Raw genomic sequence first — 23,342 nt, forward strand, 5'->3', positions numbered from 1 at the left:
AGTTCTGATCATAAAACTGTATTTTGTCTATGAAAAAGCACAACACACCTTAGCAGGTCTGCACGCTAATGGGAGACCAGGGTATTGAAACTGCAACTGATCGACTCTTTAAATGTTCAGCTCAGCAAGTGTAAGCAAAAAAGTGCAAGCTCCTAAACAAGCCGTGTCTATTTCACGCTGTGCAGATGTGCCAGGAACAATTAGGTGGTTATCATCGGATGCAAAAGTATGTCAGCTTTCCACATGTGCTTCGACATACAGGGCTGTCACGTCAGCTGGATGTCTACCATCTAGCAGTCTCTAATTTCTTTTCCTACCGCTGCTCAAAGAAGGCCAACCATACCAGTTTTAATCCCCCTAAGCTATGTAGAAGTGCTAACATGCGGGAAGGGATTAACGGCAAAATAAGGCTGTGTGTGCATGTGTTTCAAATATGCCTGCATTAGCAAGATTTCACAAAACAGCTAAACACACAATAAAATCACTTTCATGTGTAAGTCTCAGCATTTGGTCAGGTTTGTAAAGTCATTCTCTCAAAGTGTTCCCTCTTTATGTGTCATTTTCCTGTCAGAAACTTGATTTCGAATTTGTTATAGAGGAGTCGAACATGTGGGAAATAGGAATATCATTTATTTATTAGCAAGTTTAGGAAATGTACAGCACTGCTCAGCCCACACCTGTCAGCAGCGACACCCTTTTCTCTCCTGTGGTCACCTACACAAACACATGTTGCCATGCGTGCTGCCGCTGTGGAGAACTCAATTGACATTCTATCCTTAGCTCTCCTCGGTGACTGTAAGCGGGCTGCGTGGGAGGACCTGCTTTGCTACAATGGGCTGTTGTGTTATTGACTGCAATTTAGAAAGTGCTGTATGCTGCTTTTCTGCCCCCTCCCTTCATAGCCGGGACCGCGCTGGTCCCTGGTCACAACCTACCTGCGGGGGAAATCCTTGATTGCATTTCTACAGAAAACACATTTAAGGAAGGTCAAAGGGCCTAGAGTTTAGATAGGGTAGGGTGTGTGGAGCTAGTGTGTGTCTGGAGGGGAGGGGCTTTTTTTTTTTTCTTCCTCTGATCCATTTCCATTTCTCTTTGCTCTTTTTCTCACAATACTTCAGCGCTCTAGACTTTTTATGGTCGTTTAGCAATAATGTCGACGTCCATTCAGGTGTGTAGCTCTCAACCTTCAGCCCTCCCCATCCTGCATTGTCTCCTGCCTGCCTGCCTGCTTGCCTGGGTGAACAGCTGCTGAATTGTATTGTTGAAGGCTGCAGGTACAGCGGCACCACACATTTGACGCTGTGCTGGCTGCGCTCATAGATTAGACACACTTAGCTTGCCTTCTCAAATCCCTAGTGCAGGAGAAAAATAAATAAATACATGGAAGCACAGAAACGGAGGATATTAGATAGAAGGGGAAAGAAAGACTGGCTGGGAGGAGAGTAGTTGCATTAAAAAAAAAACTCGTGCAGTCTCCATTTTCCTGCTGTCTATACAAGTAAAATGGCATTAGAACATTATATAGTATGACTAGCGAGTGATTCTTATGCTATTATTTTGCAAACAGAGTACTTCAGTCCCACTTGGAAGCATACAAGACAAACTTCCCTTCTTGGACAGTCACTGGAAAGCAGCTTGTAAGATTGCATGGCGTCTGTGTCAAGATACAGTGCAAAAATAAACTGTATGCTAGATGAAAAGGTGCACAGAGCTGCAAAAATAGAAATTAAAATACTGGAATGTGTATACACGCAACCTCCATCTGCAAGAGAGTGCTGCTATAATCCAGGTGTGGCCTGGTGGATTTGAGAGGAATGGAAAGCGGTGTCATTATTTTCCTCCATCACTGGGTCTGCTCTGTAAAAGTCTTCAGAATAGCTAATCCTCCTTTACGCGAAGCTTTGTGGAGTTTCTGGGATTAAACGTTTCATAGGTGCAACACTTTAAGGGCTGATTCTTGAGAGAGGGGTACATTTTCATTTATCTAGTTGGAGAGAAAAAAAAAACTTCTAGAAAAAGTGGGAGGAAGCTCTGGAGCTGGAGTTTTAAGATAGGATCTCATTGTCTTAGAAGATATGAAGTATTAAAGGCAATCACCGAGCCTTGATACACGTTTGATCAAACCATCTATAAAAGCAAAGTTTTCTGTCATTTTAAGTACATTTAATCAAAATTATAACTCTAGCTCTAGCCTTTGAAACTATTAGGTAAACAGGCACAGGTATTACAAAGCCCAGCAGGCCATAAGTTACAATTTACTAGTTGGGGAAACTGTTTTGACGACTCAAAGTCCACAGCAGCAAATGGAGGGAGGCAGAAGAGGTAGATCTCAATGAAGAAGGAATATTTGGTCCCTGGGAGCTCAAAGTCTCAAAGATTTAGCTGCTCTCACTGCAGTGAATTACTATGCTTCTACCCTCACTTTGCTCAGGGAAAGAGACATCCATTTCCCAGATCTGGCAGCTGGCAAGGCAACATATTGTGATGAACGCATAGGGATGTTCTATGAATCCTAATGGGGCCAGCTCACCAATGATGTGGTCAGGGCAACACAGAAGACAATTAGCATATGCCGAGCAAAAAAAGGAATGAGAGAAAAGGCATCCCAAGCTTGGCACATTAAAAAGATAAGAATAAAAAAAACATCCCTTGCAAAATTCATGAAGAGCAGAAAAAGCCAGTCTCAATCAGAGTGGCGTGATTGTTAAAAAAGTTGAAGAGGCTCAACGTTCTCATTTTCAAATTTGCATCTTATCTAGCTAACTTGGCTCATGCTGATTGCACTGACTGGGTTAATGTTGCTAACCTTACAATATTTGTCCTCTGCTCCCAGCTACCACAGCGTTAGAGCTAATCCCTGCTCTGGCAGCCTGCACGAACACAGCTCACCATAATGAAGCCCATTAGTCTGGAGACAATGGCTGCTAGCGAAGCTCAAAGGTTGACTAAAACAGGATGAGCAGGAACAAAGGCGCAAAAAGGCTCATCTTTTGTTGGCCTTAAGTTGCAATGACCCGATACTGCCCTTATTTAAGAGCACACGATCGTACACACACATTTACTGTATACAACACAAGAGGAGTGCGCAAACACAATTAAGTTGAGACGAGCCTGCGGCAAACGGAAAAAAACAAAGGAGTAAAAGAAAAGAAAACAGGATAAGAACAAAAGCAGTGTTAAGAATGTAAACGGCCAAAGGAAAAGTGGAGAATACAGGAGAATTAAAGGCATTCTACTTTGAGCACCCACACTGTTAGTTGGTGTACTCAAAGCTCATGTTTGGACATTTATGTACACATTAATTTGTCAGCAGACTCTATTCTTGCATCCTTAAAGAGGATGCTAAGCAAGTAATATCATCTCAACAACTACACAAATGCGGTGCCCACAGCTGTACGAATGCACCTCTGCAACGGATTGGAATCAAACTCCTAAGAGGGCAGAAAAAATATAAATAACAGACATTTCTAACAACAATTATAAGAAACGGGAGGAGTACATGGATTCCAGATTAAAGGCAAAATACTTCTTACCAATTCATATTTACCAATGTTTATTTCATTCAGTGACTAAACTAGCCTTAAAGCTACGGCACTGAATCACAACAAGCACTCCCAAATGGCCAGTGAGGAATCAAAGCACTGAAAAGCAGAAATAATGTGGCTCATAATAACAATTCAGCTGCCATTATCCATGCCAATGTCATTATTTAAGAGGTTAAATGCCTGATGAAAGATGAAGCTCGGCTTGCCCACTAAAAACTGCTCTAAAGAAAGCTTCGCCCTGACTGCATAATGCGAAAAGATACGTTTCCATGGAGAATGCTGCTAAGAGTTACCTCTATAAGTATAGTGTGAGGAGTGAAGGCCACAGAAGGTCAAAGTAAGAGGCGAGGCAGAGCAGGTACCCTGGTGAAATAACTCACCCAACCTTGCCAGATGGAAGCCACTAATAAATCCTATTGCTTATTATACTCCCTTGATTTGCAAGCATATGATTGGTGTGACTGTATGTGTATGCAGGATCAGAAAAAAATGATAAACATTTGAAAAAAAAAAAAAAAAAAAAAAAGAAAGAAGAAAATAAAATCCCCAACAAGCAGTTTAAGCCTTACTGGGACAATGATAATGTCTCTGCATTGCGTATGTGTGCGGTACACCTAATCTCTGGCAGAATTAATTCCTGGAAACTGAAATGAAAATGGGAAAAGTACTGTCTGTTAGCATGTCGCTTGCCTCAAGGTCATCGTCAAAGTTTAGGGTGTGTGAGTTGATGTGTGCAAGGCAGGGTGTTCTTGAAAAATTGGTTTAAGATGACATTGTGCCTGGGGGGTGGCACTGGTATGAAATAGATCACTGGGACATTACTGGGTACTTGGAGGACATGCTTCTTCACACTCGTATCTTATTCGCATTACATTTATAATTGCTCACAAAGCACAAGGCGAGCCCCAAAAATAGTGTACCTCTAGTCTCTTTAAAAACATCCCATCCGTCTCTCTTAGACACATGTGGGGGGGCACTATATGCGGATCACCTTAGAGACCGTTGTGTAAATATCCCGTGTAAAGATCCTGCTGATGACATTATCATTAGATCCATCACTGAACTGTACATTTAATCAGATTGTCACTGCTGTTAGACCATACCTCAGGCCATTCATCCAACTGGAACAACTGACATGCACACACGCTTACAGACACGGGCTGTTGACCTATATGTGACTGGCCACAACCCAGATTTGATAGCACTCACCCGAGGGGATGGATTCTGTACTGACTGCATATACCCCTTGAATATGCTGGTGGACAGGCCTCACCAAAGTAGGTCATGCAGTACCCCCAAGTGCGCCCAGTGCCCTGCTGGCCTGGTGCAGGGGTTGGTTCCATAAGGCCTTAGGCCAAATAGCGAGGACAGGGGTCGCACAGCAGGCCGATGGGGCAGGCATGACAGCACAGAAGGTCCCACTTATCTGACAGCTCATCAAGCTGTCATCAGCAAGTCCAGAAGGTAAGTCTGGACAACACACTGCTTCTCAAGATAGTGCATTTAAAACTGTGAACCAGTGGGCACAGTTTGACCTGGATATTGACAACCGTCCACAAGGGATGTACTAGAATACCCCGAAGTGCATGAGACACTCCAAATTTACTCCAAAGTCTAGCTTCAGTCTTAACTCACCAAATTAAGGATGACAAAGAATCCATGCAAACTAATAAAGATAAGAAATGCCATGTGAGCTGAGGAAACAGATGCTTAAACAAGGGAAGACAAAGTAAATGTTGCTTATTATGGAGTTGGATCAAATTATAAAGAAAGGAGTTGACCACCTTTGGTCAGAAGACCTTTTCGGTACTCAACAGGCCATGGCCAGTCTTCATAGAGAGTGAGAAATCAAAACTTTCACCAAATACAGAGAGAACTGAAAAGAGAAATGGACAGGCTCAGTTTGAAAAGAGGAGAGCTGCCCTCGCAGCGCTGGTCATGCCACAGTTCAGTGGATGAATCTGGTGAGATTGTAGTCTGGAATGTGCTGTGCTGGGTGGGTAAAACTCAAGCCCGGCTCATTCTGGGTCACCTGTTTGTGAAATGGTGGCACGCCATACTCAGCCAATAGTATACAGGCAGCACCTGACACAAACACAGCAGTGCCTCTGTAACCAGAGTGTATCTCATCAATGCACACAAAGAGAAACCTTTACTTGCAACTGACCCAAAAAGCACACATCTGCATACAAAAGTTTTAATATTCCGGTTTCTGTGAATGCTTACCTTTATTTAACTTCCAAAATAAAGAAGTGAAAGGGGGATGAAAAATTCAAGCAACCTGCACAGCCTACGTTTTGTCATTTTATTTATCTTGAAAATGATGATGCGATGCTCATATGTCTGGAAGCTATAAGCATCCTGTACAAAGCCAAATAGCCAAACACTTGGCTATTCAAGCCAGCTGCAGTATCCTCAGAAGGAGGTCTACAGGCATGGAAAGAGGATCATAAGGTGTCCTGGAGGGGAAACCTGCATGTAATCCTGCTGTAGGATTACTGCCTAAGGCCTTATGGAGCCAGCCCCCGAACCATGCCAGCAGGGCACTGGGCGTTCTTAGGAGTACTGCTCAACCTACTTTGGTGTGGGCTGTGTGCAAGGGGTATATGTAGAAGAATGAGAAAGGGTTGAGGCCCCCCTGAGAATAAGTGCTTAAAAAAAAAAAAGGAAAACTGGGTGAGAGAACGATGCAATCAAGAGTAAAAGTGTAAAAGTGTGCTGCCATCGATGATCTCTCCGTAGGTTTACCTACAGAACACCTCGTTTTGCCTCCAACCTCTTCTATATGGACTTTCCCACCAAAGGTTCTCTTCATTTTCACCACAATTCAAATAGAAATCAAACCGGGGCGAAGTCATACTGCTGCAAAGGAAAGGCGTCATTAGTTTCCTGACACCAGACAACAGAAAATTGTCATTGCAGAATGTTGCGCAATATTGTTTGATCTTGACCTTGTTTTCACAACTATTGAAAGCCTGTCACTAGAAATGAAATTTGACCAACTGCCCAGTCCTAAACTGGTATCACCCCTCAAACAGCTGTGACAGCATGGCTTTGGAATCAGTGTGGAAAGAAAAGGAATTAGCCAGTCTTTCATGAAACAGGAAAATCTCCCCTATACTCTTGTGGCTGCCACCTCACTGTTACATGTGCTTCATTGAAGCCCATTCATATTCAACTGCAGTCAAGTCAAGGAGAAAGTCTGTGTGTGTGTCTGTGTGTATATAATATAGGAGTTGGCTCTATACTCGTTTGCCAGTGGGAATAACATACTGCGCTACAGGCAGTGTGACCTTTTCGAGCTGGTGTGCTTTCTCTCCTCCTTTCCTCGTCTACCCCTCTCTTTCACACGCTTACTCTGCAGCTCAGACACAAACATACACACACGCACACCTAGTAGCACTGTCACAGCTAGCTTTACCAACCATCAATTACCCACACTGCTACCTGGTTTAATAGACAAGGCTTGTACAAATCATATTGGGTGGAGGGCTGATGGGACAGTAGTGTGCGTTTGTTTTCCCTCTTCTCCTACAGCGGGAAGGTAAAGCATGTCTTGTTTTCTCCTGTTTGCCTTCTTTAACATGACCTTTATGGCTGTGTGCTTCCTGAAGCGACAGTTTGTGTTCAAATTGAGGGTTATGGCCTGCCTGGTTAGAGTGCTCTAACAATGTTCAAAGACCTACATGATGTAAGCAGGAAGGAGCTGTATATCCTAGTCTACTTTCTTGTAGATTTCAACAGTTTAATGAAAAATGATTTTACAGCTCTCTCTTAAATCCTATTCAAATTCCTGAATCTGACTCAAATAAGGCAATAAAGTAGCCCAGTTACATAATCTAAACTTTTAAATCCACTGCCCTGAAGAAAGACAGTGAAATATACTAACAATCTGAAAAGCTCAAGAGAAAATTCACAGTCAGCAAGAGAGCTAAGGTGACACGGTGACGGACAAAGAGGAAGCAAACGAGGAACGACAGTGAGGAGGATGAGGGTGGAGTGGGTGGGGGGAGTTAATGCACAGAACACACTGCATCAAACCAAAGCACTGCTCCGAGCAGGATGCGTCAGCAGTCCATTCATGTTCCTCTTTTTTTCCACGAAAGGATAATGCAAAGAGAGATCGTGAAAAAAAAGAAAAAAAAAAAAAAAAAAAAAACAATCTCAAGAGATAGAGAGCAAAGAAATTAAACATAGAGGGCATCATGAAAGAAAGGAAGCCAGAGAGAAACAGAGTGCCCATCTGCCTGCCTTTGCCACTACAGCAATGCTGGAAAGCTTTGCCAGTTTCGTTGGAATGGTCGGATTACTGCTGGGCACAAGGGGGTTAAAATCTGGTTGCTGTGGGGATGCCACCGTCCATCTCTGCCTTGTGCTTGGATAGCCTCTCTTTTCCCTGAAGCTACAAAAACGACAAAGAAAGCCAGAACAAGAGACTAGGAGCATTAAAAAGGGGGAGAGTAGGACAGCAGGAGCAAACTGGGTTTTGAAGAGGGAGATCTCTAAAAAGGTCTGAGTGCTTTGAGCTCACCCAACTACCTCAGGACACTGCAGAAAGCAGGAGGGAGGCAGAGGGAGAGATAGAAGGTGTGTGAGTAAGTGTGAGAGAGAGCGAGAGAGAGAGAGAGAGCGAGTGCGCACAAGTGAGCAAGAGAGAGACAGCGCACACTCTCTCTTTTGCTGCTACAACGGATCCTTTCCACATCGACGCTGCTGTTAACGTCACGCCTGTAAACCGCTCTTGCCCAGCGCTTGCCTCCTCTGTCTTGCTCCTTTCCCCAGTTGGACGCTGCATTAGCGATGGGGTACTGATCACTACTAGAGAAGGAGGAGGAGGAAGAAGAAAAAAAAGAACTGGAAACAAGAAACAACAAGCCGGAGAGAGGAAGGAGAAACTGTGCACCATCCCTCCTCCCTCTAACCCACCTCGATCAACCCAGCTACAAAACCCCCAACACCTCCCAGCACCCCCTTCCATCCCCCACCCCACTCTGCCTCTGAAGAAATTGACGGATTATTGGGAAGTGCACGGGAGGCAGGCGGCAGCCACTGCTGTGTGTGCTCGCTACTGCTGCTGTGTGCTTTGCAGGGATGGTGTGTGTTGGTTTGCAATTGCTGCGGTCGCAACAGCGGCTTCCGAGGCTGGAGCGTGTGGCTAATAAAGAGGACTAAGAAGCTAATGAAGGCAGTGTGTGCCACCTAGCCTTTTCAACCGTGGCCAAGCGCTCCCGGAAAGAAAGGAAGAACAAAAAAATCTGCAAGAAAATCAAGGGGACACGACGCCACTACTGAAAAGTGGAACAAGGAAAAAAAAAGTGCAGGAGAGAGAGAAGGGCTGTCAAGACTGACCAACCGACCAACTGATTGACTACTAAAAAGTGAACAGTGGAATACAGTGAGTGAGTGGGAGTCCGTTTTTTCTGCGGCTTGCCAACCTCCCTCCTAACCACTGCGAACAAAAAGGAAAGAACATTGGAAAGGACTGTGGAATTTTCATTCAACCTTCTCCAAACCCCCAACCTACCCCCACCCCCCGTTCCTGCTTTTTTAAATTGTTTTTTTTTTTTTTTAACTTGTGTCTTTGGTTTTGGTGCATGAAAAATTATTCATGTGTGTTTCTGCGGTCACCTGTACTATGGAGACCTGGGAAAGGTGTCTAGCAGGGGGATCATCTGTCGGATTCCAAGGACAAGCAAGAGAAGAGGAGCCGACAGCAAGAAGCAAGCAAGGGAGCACTGCTGCTTTGGGAGCCTGACTGGATTCCTATCTACAGTCGTTTTCCCTCTTTTTTTCTCTCTTTTTTTTAACACTCATCAACGCGGAAAGGGAGAAAAAACACTCACAAAAGGCCTTCGAACCTTTCTCTTTGGATGTATGGATTTACAAAAGGGCTCATCTTGGTTAAGCTCTTTGGCACTGATACATATTTTGACAGGGCAAATATAAAAGACGGTTTTCTTTGCTGCTCTTGGATATAAATACATCTGATGCGAAAACCACAGCTCTGTGTGATTGCAAAAAGGAGGGAAGCTATATATCTCAGTTCAAGGACCTGTAAAAATAACTTGAGGTAGGTGTCTAGAGTTTCAACGCCTTTTTGCATTACTTTGTAAAACCTCTCTCTCCCCTCTGTCTTGTAATACTATTTTTGATTGCTTAATTTACCATCATGTCCTTCTCTTACACATGTTTAAGAAAAGCCAGTCCTCTCCACCTTCTCTTGTCCTTCTGCCCCTGACAGTATATGGAGATATAAGCACTTCTTAAGTGAAGATAGGTCAAGTCCTCGTACCCCATAACAAGAACCCAAACCTGGTCTCCTCCCTTGTCCTATACAGTTCCATTATCCTCTGCTCTCCTTATCAGTACTACCAGCCATCCTGCTACATTGCTTGTCCCTAAATCCACCAAACAACTGCCCCAAACATCCCCATCCTCCCCCCAGATGATGCTGAATTATGAACGTGCCACATCATGAGTCTCCTGGGGCGGGTATCTGTGCATCGTGCCAGGAAAGCCGCCCTGCTTTGTGTAGTCTTCCTGATGGCGCGAGCGTGGAGCAGCGCCTCCCTGGCCTTTGCAGGGGCGGCGGTGTCTCAAGGACCCCAGGGCTGTCCACCACAGTGTTCCTGCAGTAATCAGCAGGGGAAAGTGGTGTGCACCCGGCGGGGCCTGACCCGCGTGCCCCCTGGGATTCCTGCCAACACGCGACACCTCAATCTAATGGAAAACGCCATTGAGGCGGTGCAGGCTGACTCGTTCCGCCATCTGCACCACCTTGAGGTGCTCCAGCTTGGGCGAAATGCCATACGGCAGATTGAGGTGGGCGCGTTTAATGGACTGACCAGCCTCAACACATTGGAGCTGTTTGACAACCGGTTGACAGTGGTGCCAAGTGGGGCCTTTGAGTATCTGTCTAAACTAAGAGAACTGTGGTTGAGGAACAACCCCATCGAGAGTATTCCCTCCTACGCCTTTAACCGGGTGCCCTCACTCATGCGACTGGACCTAGGAGAATTAAAGAAACTAGAGTACATCTCAGAAGGAGCTTTTGAGGGTCTACAAAACCTGAAGTACCTCAACCTAGGAATGTGCAACATAAGGGGTGATATGCCAACCATGACTCCCCTAAAGGGCCTGGAGGAACTGGAGATCTCAGAAAATCTGTTCCCAGTGATAAAGCCAGGCTCATTCAAAGGTCTACGTTCTCTAAAAAAGCTTTGGGTGATGAACTCACAAATAACAGTCATAGAACGCAATGCTTTTGATGACCTATCTTCATTGGTGGAGCTCAATCTTGCCCATAACAATCTGAGCGCTGTGCCACACGACCTGTTCTCCCCGCTCAGGTACCTGGTGGAGCTCCACCTTCACCATAACCCTTGGGACTGTGGTTGTGAGGCTGTGTGGTTAGCACGCTGGTTAAGAGAGTTCATCCCTACCAACTCAACTTGCTGTGGACGCTGTCACTCACCTGCCACCATGAGAGGACGACAGCTAGTTGAGGTGGACCAAGGTGAGGGCGCTGCAGTCCAGTGCTCTGCCCCATTCATTGCTGATGCACCACGGGACTTAAACATCTCAGCAGGGAGAGTGGCTGAGCTCCGTTGCCGCACAGCCCCAATGTCTTCAGTGCGCTGGCTCCTACCCAATGGGACTATTCTAACACATGCCTCTGGTCACCCCAGAATATCAGTCCTCAATGATGGTACCCTTAATTTCTCAAATGTTCTAGTAACAGATACGGGCACTTACATCTGCATGGTATCCAATGCAGCTGGGAACTCCAATGCCTCGGCCTACCTCAATGTGAGTGCAGCTGAGCTTAATACATCCAACCTGAGTTACTTTACTACAGTGACTGTGGAGCTTTTGGGTCCAACAACTGAGATGCCCAAACCTAAGACTACTACGACCACAGCTGCTGCTGCAGGTGCTGGGGTTGCTGGAGGAGGAGGAGCAGGCCTAGGGACAACAACTACAACAGCTTCTCCTTCAGTCTTTCAGCCAGTTTTCATCTCAACACCAACTGTGCTGCTGCAAAACACTGACAGTCCAGCAAGCGCAGCTAAGCCATCTGTGTTACCAGGACTGCGAGGTGCCACTGGCAAGCCAGGCAAGTCAGGCCCAAGCCTGGATGAAGTGATGAAGACCACTAAGATCATAATAGGCTGCTTTGTTGCAGTGACACTGTTGGCTGCGGTCATGCTAATTGCCTTCTACAAATTGAGAAAGCGCCACCAACAAAGAAGCACAGTGGCAGCTGCTCGTACAGTAGAGATTATCCAGGTGGATGAGGAGGACCTTCCACCACCAGCATCTGCAGCCCAAGAGTCATCTCTCACGTTGCCTGAAATACGGGACCACAATAGTATACACAAACTGGACTTTATCAGCCACAAGACTGACTACAGCTTTCACAAACCCAAGGCTGAATACAAACCCCAGCCCGACTTCACCCTACACAAACCGAAGGCTGAATATACAACATACAAGCCAAATATGGACTTCAGCAGCCACAAATCAATTGCAGACTATAACATGCACAAATCAACACCGGATTTTAGCCTTCACAGACCAAAGCCTGACTGTAGCCCATTCAGACAAGAGTACAACACTCACAAACCTAAATCAGAATACAGCCCATTTAAACCAGACTTTGGCACTCAACCAAAGGTTAAAACAGACTACAGCCCCTTCAAGCCAGACTATAGCACTCATCCTAGGCAAAGACCTGACTTCAGCCCATTCAAACGAGACTACAGCACCCAACCGAAAACTAAACACGACTACAGCCCATTAAAATCTGACTACAACACACAACATAAATCTAAAGCGGAATACAGCCCATTCAAGCCTGACTTCGGCACTCACCCAAGACCTAAACCTGATTACAGCCCATTCAAGCCTGACTACAGCACTCAACCTAAACCTAAAATGGACTACAATTCCCAGAGACCTAAAATGGATATTACTTACAAAACCAAGGACCATTACACCCCCCATAAGACGACACCCGATTACAGCGCCTTCAAGACCGACTTCAGCCCCCACAAAGTGGATTACAGCGCCTTTAAGTCTGACTTTAGTCCACACACTCAAAGACCTAAACTTGATTATAGTCCTCATGAAATGGAGTACAGCCCTAATAAAGCGGACTACAGCACTCTAAAGCCCAAATATAACACCTATAAACCAACCGGCCATGGGGCTAAATGGACAGATAACAATGTTGGGAACTCTTTGCCGCGAACCCTGCCCAGCACCATCACAGCAATGGCCGAGCCCTTTGTCATAAAAACTCACACCAAGGAGAAAGTACAGGAGACTCAGATTTAAAAAGTCACCCTGCGTCCTAAAGACTGTCACTGCTTTCCCTATGGCCCTAGCTCCCATCAACCCCTGTTCCACTCCCCCATCTCCAGTCTTCATTAAAATCATGCAATAGAATGCACAACGAAAAAAGGACAGGAACTACATTTTTGTACAGAGTGCAAACTTTAAGAGACTGATGATTTATTGTTGTACATGCTTATAAATAAATACATATATATAAATATATATATATGGACATACTGAAACTACCATGGGTTGGTGATAGAGAAACGTATATTAAAAAGAAATTGAAACTATTTTCTAACTTGTAAATTGTATTTAAAACAATGAGTTGTTTAAGATGCTGTCTTGACTTTAACAAATGAGGGTAGTCATGTTTTAAAAGGGGCATTCTGTGTGATTTTTACACCGTGCTACAGAGAATGCAGTGATAAGAAAAAAATATTTATACAGAGAAGACTTTCTTTAACTAAAAACCGAAAAAAGGTCAGTGTCGATCTTTACAGGTTTATCTTGTAAAAGCACCAAGAATTTGTACTGTGCCAAATGTTATAAATGCAATAAAAAGGATTTTTGGAAGAAAAAAGGAAATATTAGAGAGATGTTTATTTCCACCTTCTTTTCTTCGCCTAGCAGATACTGTAACGATCAGCCAAATGCTTTAGACACTGCAGTAAGACGCTGCAGCTATACTTTAACCCTAAGTGTGCTGGATGACTCAGGCGGAATAAATCACAGTGCAGAAGTGAATGGAGCATTTCTTTTTAAATCTCTTACACCTCCTAAAATGTTCCTTTGTATGTAACAAGAGTTTTTTTTTCCTTTTCTTTATCACCCTTGACTGTAGTGGTGCTAGATTAATTTATGTCCCATCTAAATACATCTATATACATATGATAAAATTAAATTAAGCCATTTCCACAGTGGTGTTACAACCATCTATTGTTAACTGAGATTCTTATTACATAATGGCAAAAAAAAGCAAGGCCATTGTTACCTTGCTCATTTTCTGTATTACAATCCGATCGTATTTTTCATGCATCTAATGAGGGGGAAAAGTGATAAATTTGGGAGAGATACTGCTTGGCTGTTTATACTGTCCCGCCATAAAACACTGTTCCTCATTTCATTTTTCATTACATTTCCAGCTGTTGGGCCTTCATAAATCCGAATGAGAGCTTTTTACGGTGACAAATGCATTCAGGTGTTGCCATCAACTGTTCTTGTTTTCATCTTTGACAACATTAACCTTCTCAACCATAATATAGCCGACCTTAAAGTTCCAGCTAAAAAAAAAGAACAAAAAAACTTGTGGTTGGTAGACATTACCTGTAGCATGACATATCCTCAGTATGGCAGACTGAAGATCCACTGCTGCTGTTTTCTGTAACTCTTTATCTGCCCTTATTTAATGCTAATATCGGGGACAGTGTCTTATAATTGGCTTATTTAAATGACAAAAAGTGATAGAAATGGTGTGAACTATCCTGGGAGCTTTTTTTTAAGCAAAGATTAGAATAACAGGTTTGGAGTGATGCCAAAGAATCCTAAAGAAGATCAACATGAGAGAGACTGATCATCACATGATCCCAGATACTGCCTTCTCTCCAACCTCCATAAAACTGACATCTAGAATGCTAATTAAACACAATAAGCAGCTTGTGATATGAAACATTATCAGATTCACAGGCGTGTGCAGGAAGGCAGAGCTTTCATCGTGTAGTGCATTTGTCTAACAGTACTTTACATACGCAGTAAGAAGTGGAGCAAATCAAGAGCTGCTTTAGAAGACGAGAAATATCAGAATTTGTCTAAACTTTTTGGACATTTGAAGCTGAGGAAGTCAGGAAACGCATTTAACAGCATGCGGTCGTTAGCAGAGAGTGTTGGATCCTTAACAAGCAGTCGATGCTGACAGGAGAATTATATGTTGTGTTTTTTTTTTTTTTTTTTTTTTTTTTTTTTTTAAAGGGATGAAAGTGCAACACTTGCATATCAAAAAAAAAAGAACAAAAAAGAAGGTTAATATTAACAGAATGAGGAGGACATCAGAGGAAGGGAAATGAGTATACTGTGCAGGTGATTTGGTGTTTTTTTTGTTGTTCATTCCCCCCCCGTCCTCCCTACTATGTATCCGTCTCTCACAGTGTCTTGGGCTTGGAAACATTAAATGTTGTGCAGCAAGATACCAGCATCACTTTCATGTCTTCTAATATGTTGCATTACATGTCTGGGATAGATATAAAAGAGAAGAGACTTATTAAAAAGGGGGGGGTAGGGCAGTCTAAAATGTCTTTTTCTGAAAAAAATTAGTCTTAAGTTTAGAAAACTTATCGCAAACAAGTTACAAATATTAATCTACTCCTTTAAAAAAAAAGTAAGAGACAGCATTATGTCCAAATATAGGTTGTATAGACTGCATATCAAGTGCTTATGGCTGCATCAGCATCCTGTCATTACTCCAAAAACAAAATTCTTATTTTTTTCTCTGAGCTAATTGGGTTGAAAATAACCAAAAATACAATATATATATATATTATATATATATAATATAACCAATAATATACTGCAGAGTACGAATGGCTGTCAGAACTGGTCACTTTTTAAAAATCAAATCAGACAGTCAACTACGGCTCGTGCTATCCTCCTGGTCCCGCAGGGTGTTTTTGAGTGAACCTGTGTGTTAAATATTGTGCATTTCCTGCAGTTGAGAGAATAAGGTAGACGGATCAGAGAAGCAAGTCTTTGTGCATTTGTCCATCTGTGTGTGTGTTTCTTGGGATAGCTTTGCTGAGAATTGAGCTACATCGAAAACAAGGACGGCTGAAGGAAAGAGTGCAAAGGGCATAAATGTGGAGGAGGATCTCAAAGGAGCATCAGTAAAAAACAAGAAAGCATGATGAATTGTTTATAATTGATAATAAACAGCCATTTTATAATGTAGTGAACTTTGCCATTGGACAGCATGCCTTTGTTTCCCCACTTCTGCTATTTCCATGTGACTGCTCTGATCAGGCACTTTTACAGCCAGAGTAAGTGTCCTCGAATGTCCCCAACAACACACGGAAGGACTGCCCAAGCAAGTAAAAACAGATATGTTGTTTCTATGTGCCAGATGGACTAACTGTATGTAAGAATTAAGCTGTGTATTGACATTTTATCTTAAGCTTTGTGGACACTGTATAATATTTTCTGTGGAAGGATCAAATGTTACAACAAACTATTCAGTAGTGAAGTATATTGTGCTCTGTGGTCACATATTCAAGCTGTACGTGCTATAAATGGCTCTGTCATCCTAATCAGTCAAAATGGCTACAGGGTCATCAATCAGCCAATCAGCTGGCCAGCCACATGAGGGCCAGTCTCCATGGGAAACCCTTCTCTTCATCCATTCCTCCTCCACATCATGTTTTCTGTCTGTGCTTCATTAGCAATCATGAAGCCATTGGAGAGAGGAAGCGCGGCAAGATGGACCTATTTAACCACAACTCAGAGCTGCAGAGGGGGAGGGGGGATGAGATTGGAGTTAGAGGACAAAGATGATAAGGCAGTATCATAATTGAGATGCAAGAGAGAAAATCTAAAAGGAACAAAGAGCAAGACAGATTACTAGAAAGTTATTAGGGAGTGAGAAATTTTGGCCAAAGTCAAAATTGGTTAATATTAGAAAAAGAGAAAGATGCACACAAAGTAATGTGGCAGAGCTGGATGACAAGGGACGTGCTTCAGAGAGGAAAAGATATAGATACTAAAACAACATGTGAAGTGTAGAGGTACTAATTATAGGAGAATGAGGTCACGAGGGAAATATGAGTCGGAAGGGAGAAGAATGACACAAAAATAAAAGAAGCATTGGCAAAGTGATTTAATTCACTGACATAAAAATGACGTAAAGCTTCCAAAAGAAGGAAAAGCAGAGCAGAGGGAGTGAAAGGAAGCAAAAGCAAAGGCACTTGGGAAAGGACTAAGCAGAGCAAATGTGATGCAAGAGTGCCAGCTACAGATGGAAGGGGGGATATATAGCTTGGCCGCTGTGGCTCTTACATGATTGGTGAATGGCCTGGACTGCACCACACTCCTTTTGGTGGGGGTGGGGAATACTGGGGCACACAGAGTGCAGCAGATAAGAAGTGCTGATACAAGAAATGGACTTGACCATTGAGGCTACTTGAGAAAGGGACATTGGCGAATATCAGAGCACGGAGGGTGGGGCGACCAAGACGTTAGAGCAAATGGAACTGTGGGGACAAAACAGTGCACCCATGTGTACGTGCAAGCTGTCAGTGACAAAGGTCAAAGCCCTTAAACGAACACGCATGCTCGCTCTCCCGTTCATTATAAGGTAGAAGCTCATTTTCAACTTAGAGGCGAATATTTTGAAGCGAAAATTTGATGCAATCTCTTAATGAGATTTTTTTTCCCCTTATGTTAATTACTATGCACTGCCATCCAAAAGACTGCTAAACCAAACATTATTCCAGACAAATGACCTAAATCAGTCAGCATTATTCAGAATCATATCAGCCATTTATCAACAAAATCCTCAATGTAACCAATTACAGTTTTCACTCCTGAATAGCTCTCCACTAATAAGAAGAGGCTGATTCTATGCAGCTTTATATCAGTTAGTTCTAAAATGACATGCACCTTACATTTCAAGTACTTTGTTTGAAGAAAACAAGCAAAACTATGTGGACTACACTGTTTTTTTCTTTGAAAAAAAGAAAAGAAAAGAAACAATAGATCCACTAACAAGTAATATTCAATCTGATGACCACCAGAAAGGTATGGCAGGGCATCTATCCGCAGAGACCCTGCTTACATTCTCTCATTTTCTTACAATGCTCGGGGCATTTCTACGCTGGCATCGCTGGGCAGCAGGTATGTAGATCTCCCTAATTAATCTGCAAAGAATGTGAGGGCAGGACTCTAAAAAGAGAAGAATAAAGAAATAAAAATAAAAAAAAAATAAAAAAACCACTAAAACCAGGTGACTTTGCCATCTCTAATGTATTCAAAAATAAAAAATACCAAACACCTTAAACTGATCACTCATTATCATGGGGTCATCCATGGCCAAGAAGCCATTGAGGTGCCTTGAAACCAGGAGGTGGATAGCTGGTTTTCCTGACTGGGAAGGGATTTAAAATGAAACTAAATAAGAAAGGTTTTCACCATGCTAAGCATAAGTGCCCCTGAGCAATCCCCAAACTTCTCCCCGGGTGCTTCGCCTACAGCTGCCCACAGCACTTGGAGTGTGCTCACTTTTTTCATTTATTAATCTCAAATGGGTTAAATGCAAAGGTCAAATTCTCATGTAAAAACTGGGGAATAAAGATGTGTCTGTTTTGAAAGCAACTGAATGTGGGAGCTATGCACTAGAGCTAGAACTTCTGAGTGCACGCTTGTCACTGTGCTAGTGGAGCAGAGAGGGGGGGGCATTCTAAGCAGGCCTGGAAGCATGCTGCCAACAGGCCAGGCCAAAGAGTTTGGTTCTAATGTCAAAAAGAGGGACTCGTACAGGACACCCAACCAAAAAGGTGAAGAGAGTGCAACAGAGAGCAGAAAAAAAGGCTCAGAACAAAGCCGACGCTAAAAAAGATCCACTGATTTTTATAGTACGCACTCTGGTGCCTCTGAGTTTGGTTGAAAATGATTCCAAATACCAGTATTGAGGCTTTAGTTCATGTCAAAAGAACTGCATATATATGCTGGATTCCAACGCACAAAGATTGTGAGCTAAAACAGACTGAATTGCAGGTGGGTTGTGTGACCTATTTTTGCCATAAGAACCACTCAAGTGTGTTGCTCCCTGTGAGACAGACTTTATTGCCCTTTTGGCGGGTGAAAAACATCCCTGTGTTTTCTTAGCAGCCAGAGACTATCGAGCCTTACTTTTATGATCGCATCCAATAGCAGAGGCCGAAGGGTGTGTGTGTGTGTGTGTGTGTGTGTGTGTGTGTGTGTGTGTAGTAAATCAGGTCCACGGAGAGCAGCAAGCAGGGGGATGAGACATGTGAGGTGGGGTATGCGGAGGTTTTTGTGTGTGCACACAACACAAATAAAGACATAAAGGCACATGCTCATAAGAAAAAAATTGAAGCCACTGACCATTAATTTCACTGCTTTTGTTGAGATTTATGTCCTGGAGAGAAATCGTGATCACAGGCACAGCATCACTGAGGATGTCTGTACTGACTGCACCACCAGACCACTTTTCGCTGTCTCCATGGCACTCCAACATGTTCCCAAGCAAAGTAAAAACAACTGAAAGACTAGAAAATCTTTGCTTTTACACTGCGTGTTCAAAGTAAGGAGCAAAACAAGGACAAGGAAAGCCTTAGGTTTGCTGTTCCGTGCCATAAGCAGGGTGAGTTTGGGGGCTACAGAGAGTATTTTGGGAATTTATTTTTCGAAAAGGATGACAATGTGCATCTCGGCGTGGACATTTTGGTGATTGTGGAGGGGTAGAATTGGGGCGACAAAATGGCCTCCTGCACTGATCAAGGCAGTGGAAGAAAGAAAGGAAAGAAGGGATGTGAGAAGCAACTTAGGTAGATAGCAAGGGCAACACTTTACCTCTGATAACCTGAATTAGAATGACAGAGGACAGCCGTGTCATATGGTTGAGAGTAAAATAAAAAAAAAAGCGCAGAAGTGGCCAAAAAAAAAAAAAAGAGATGGAGAAACAGGGAGACAGAGGGCAAGCGTAAGGAACAAAGAGCAATACAACTGGGAAAAGAAAAAAGAGAGGAGCAGTGGAAATGTGATTAGAAAAGATAAGAAGCCCCTGTCTGACACTTCATGAAGAGCACAGGATTCATTTTGTAGCAACTGCGGGATCATGAATCTGCTCTCCTATGGACTTCAAGATAACAAGCTGTGTGCCAATGTCAAAGACGTGCTGAGAAAATGTGCACAGCTGAGCAAAGAACGGCAAATGAAAGCAACGTCGAGATGAAAGCTCCAAAAAGCTGCGTGCAGCATCCGCAGGTTAAAAGCAGTTATTATGTGGCGGCAAAATTATTCCGTTGTTGCAGCAAACTGCTGGGAGTGTTTAAATCCATGTGTGTATGTGTAGTTGAGTCAGCTGTGATCTTTAAAGATCAAACAGATCGATAGCAAACCTCTGTTTGCAGTGGATAACTGAAGCCTCACCGCATTGTAGGAAATAAGGTTCCCCACCCCACCCACATCTACTGGGGCTTTCAGGGCACAGTGGGAGGCATCTGGACATTTCCCAAGCTTTCTTAATATCCTAATTCAACTACAAGAAAACGCTGACACGCCTCATTTATTCTGGAAAACAGAAAAGAAACGGAAATAAGTTTAAAGAAAACAATTGTGGAGGAAGTAGGATCCAGGCACAATTCTTAATGGCTTCCAAAAACTAACAAATACAGTGCTTAGTTCAGGGATTTTCTGGAAGATCTGAGGTGAAAACATTTAAAATAGGCCAACAAGTCTGAATAAATTTTAGTGCAAAGAGAAAAAGAAGACCATGAGTGCTGTGAAATGATCTGTGTATATGTCGTATAAAAGGGGGGCATCTGCTTTGTGTGTTTTCATCAGATCTGGGCATGCAAACGCCATCCCAGAAAACTACAAGCAAATAGGATTAAACTCAGTAACTGCTGAATAATGCAGGACGAAACTAAAAGTCTAAGGTCATCCAGCTCAGCTGAACTGGGAGCACAACAGCCCAACCAGGAAAATAAACCTAAAACATTAAGAGTGTAGTCATTAAAACCGAGTGGAAACCAACACAATAAATCCACACATAAAAGGAAATTAAAAAAATCTTACTTTACAACATTTAAGGAGACAGCACTGGGCAAGGCAAGGTTCCTCTGCACTGGTGCCATGCACAGCATTGCAGATGCACGGCTGCCTCTTACAGCTTTCTGCTGCCGCTTTGGGGTCAGCATTAAAAATATAGAGTATTTGCGTCATCGTGGGTCCTTTGTCCCACTCTGTCCTGTCGCAGAAAGGACGAAAGGGACACTGGACAAGGAGCTTAAGACTGTTCAGAGCACTTCTTTGTGCTTTTTCCAATAATAATCATTTTCAGTTTTCTTCTTTGTGGTGAATTCTGCTGCAATCATCTCCTTTCAGGCAAACTTCCAGCCAATCAGCATTCAGTGTCGTCACTAAGGGGGCAACTTACTGTTGGCTTTGTAGAGAACTATAGACAGACAAGTCTACGGACAAGTTCCTGCCATCCTTCACGCAGATACCTTGCTAAGTAATTGTTTTCAGGGCTGTTTAAAGCATTTCAGAACCAAAGTTTAGAAAAACAGGTGAATCAGAACCTCAGCGTTGCCTCAAGCCAAGTGCGACCTCATCCTCATCAGCATGGCTAATTTGAGTACATCTGCCCAACAGGGATGCCGGTAATTAGACACATATTTTGCTGCTTTTCTCCCACAACCCCTCTCTAGTTCTTCACTCCCGCTAATTAAACACAAGCAGAAACACAGACGTATATGTGCATGCAACCCTGTGTTTGTCCATCAATTATAGATTTGTTGTTGACGTGGTAAAAATGACTTCAAACCCAGATGCGAACCACAGCACTCAGAGTGTAGACATCAGGGGAATAAACAGAAGAAAAAGAGGAAGAAAACAGAAAATGGGAAAAAAAAAGTTAGGGTTTATGGTCGGGGAGAGGAACGGAGAGATGGAGGAAGCATAGGGTAGGAGACTTGGCAAGCCTTCAGCCTCCCACTGTTGGCAGCAGAGGCACAAACTGTTTGCTCACAGCAGTACATGCATCTATTAGTATTGTTCCAGGAGATAATAACTCTGTGTGTGTGCAACTTTCTGTGGACGTGTGTGTGTTCGAGTGTCAATTGTACAGCAAAAGTGGCAAACAAGTTGGAGTGAGGCGATAGACGAGCGATATGGAGCCGAGACAGAAGATGTATGTGGAAGCAAGCATTTGTCTGTCAGTGGGTGTGTCAGACCACGGTGCTAAATGTCAGCGCTACAGTGCTAACAAGAACACTGCTCCGACGAAGGCTGCCGCTAATAACAGTGGAGGACATGGATGCCGGTGGCTAACAATAATTCCTTTATCATGGCTCATATGCTTTAAGACCTTTTCCTTGTACATCGACCACCAACCGTTTCATTCTAACCTGTAAAGCCTGGACGCAGCATAATAAGGATAGTTTCAGACTAATTGCAACGTTCTTCTCCATTCAGGGCACATGGGCGTCTATTCAATTATACCGTTTGAAAGACATGTTAAACAACACTTGGGCATTAGAAAAGATTCAATAAAACAAAGTTTAAGCTGTAAAATAGTTTTTATGGAAAGTTTGTACAATCATCAATTACGCTTTCATTATTCCCTGAAAACTTTAATGTTTTAGTTAGCTGCTCTCAGACACCAGTTAGGCTTAGAATGCTTTTGAAAGCACTTCTAAAAAGGCAAGAGACCCATCATTTCAATATAAATGAAGAGCAGGGATTAAAAGAAAACGAACCTGATGGTAAAACAGATTGAGAATTGAAATCCAGTTGAAGACGATTCAACCTAAAGACTCAGCTACTACCTAAATGCAAATCTTCCACAGGCAACTACACTTCCTCCACTGGCATTGATGGTATCCATTAATACACACCAACATGCTAACAAAGATAATGAAAAGTGCGACTACATATCAGCTTTCACAGCAGTGCAACTGATGTCACTAAAACAGCAGTAAGCACTCTGAAAGGGATTGAACACATTTTGAGAAACTGCAGTGCACCAGTCAGCCTTTCTTAGAACTTCCCCTCCACATTCAGACAGGGAGTCAGCCAGCACAGGATATTCAAGAAACTGCATTTCTATTGGTGGCCTCAACGGAAACCATGTCTGCTCACACTCGGGCTGGGCGAAGAGGCAAAAAAAAAAATGTTACAGCAACATAATTTTCTATATTGATCGATCTCTATGGCGACATAGTTTGTTAATGCCGTCGATTTCAAAAGTTTATTAATAACGAACAAACTTTAGAACAGACTTTATTAACTATGCAAACACTCAACTGTGCAAATAGACTTGGAAACTACACAAGTTTTCTCCCTTTGTAATCAAATAAATACGATAAATGTGAAACCAGAATCTGTAATCTGTCGTCGGTTGGTAAATGTCAAAATGGACACGAAAGTTTGCACAATGTATTATTAGTTTGCACAATGTATTATTCCGCTCATCATTTTTACTGAATCCAAACCGCCTCCAGATTACTGACATAGTGGGACCTTTTTTGTCAGTAACTTCTGACAGTCTGGGAAGATCACTTAGCAACAAGCTAACAGGCTCATTACTGCCAACTAGTGGACTGGAGTGTTCATACAGCCGGCTCTGTAGATGGATCAACTCTGACTCGGATGTAAATTTAAGCGCAATATAATTGTGCAAACGTTTTATCGTCCAGCCCTAGCTCCCACATACAGATTCTTGCCTGC

General features: G+C 43.1%; 2 protein-coding genes across 2 annotated transcripts in view; one reads left to right on the forward strand and one right to left on the reverse strand.

Annotated features, from left to right (window-relative positions):
- Window positions 1-23,342, reverse strand: part of snd1 (staphylococcal nuclease and tudor domain containing 1) — a 152,593-nt gene that overhangs the window by 71,223 nt on the left and 58,028 nt on the right. The gene's annotated exons all lie outside the window — the stretch shown is intronic.
- Window positions 7,777-13,784, forward strand: lrrc4.1 (leucine rich repeat containing 4.1). Its single transcript, XM_072377735.1, has one exon. It carries the CDS (start codon window positions 10,020-10,022, stop codon window positions 12,882-12,884), a length of 2,865 nt encoding a protein of 954 aa, XP_072233836.1. The 5' UTR covers window positions 7,777-10,019; the 3' UTR covers window positions 12,885-13,784.

This window comes from Leuresthes tenuis, unplaced genomic scaffold, assembly GCF_036924035.1.
Source record: "Leuresthes tenuis unplaced genomic scaffold, fLeuTen1.0.hap1 SCAF_23, whole genome shotgun sequence".
NCBI lineage: Eukaryota > Metazoa > Chordata > Actinopteri > Atheriniformes > Atherinopsidae > Leuresthes > Leuresthes tenuis.

Bases quoted from the DNA above. Each gene is read 5' to 3' on its own strand.
- lrrc4.1 (XM_072377735.1), top strand. From the start codon at position 10,020: ATGAGTCTCCTGGGGCGGGTATCTGTGCATCGTGCCAGGAAAGCCGCC.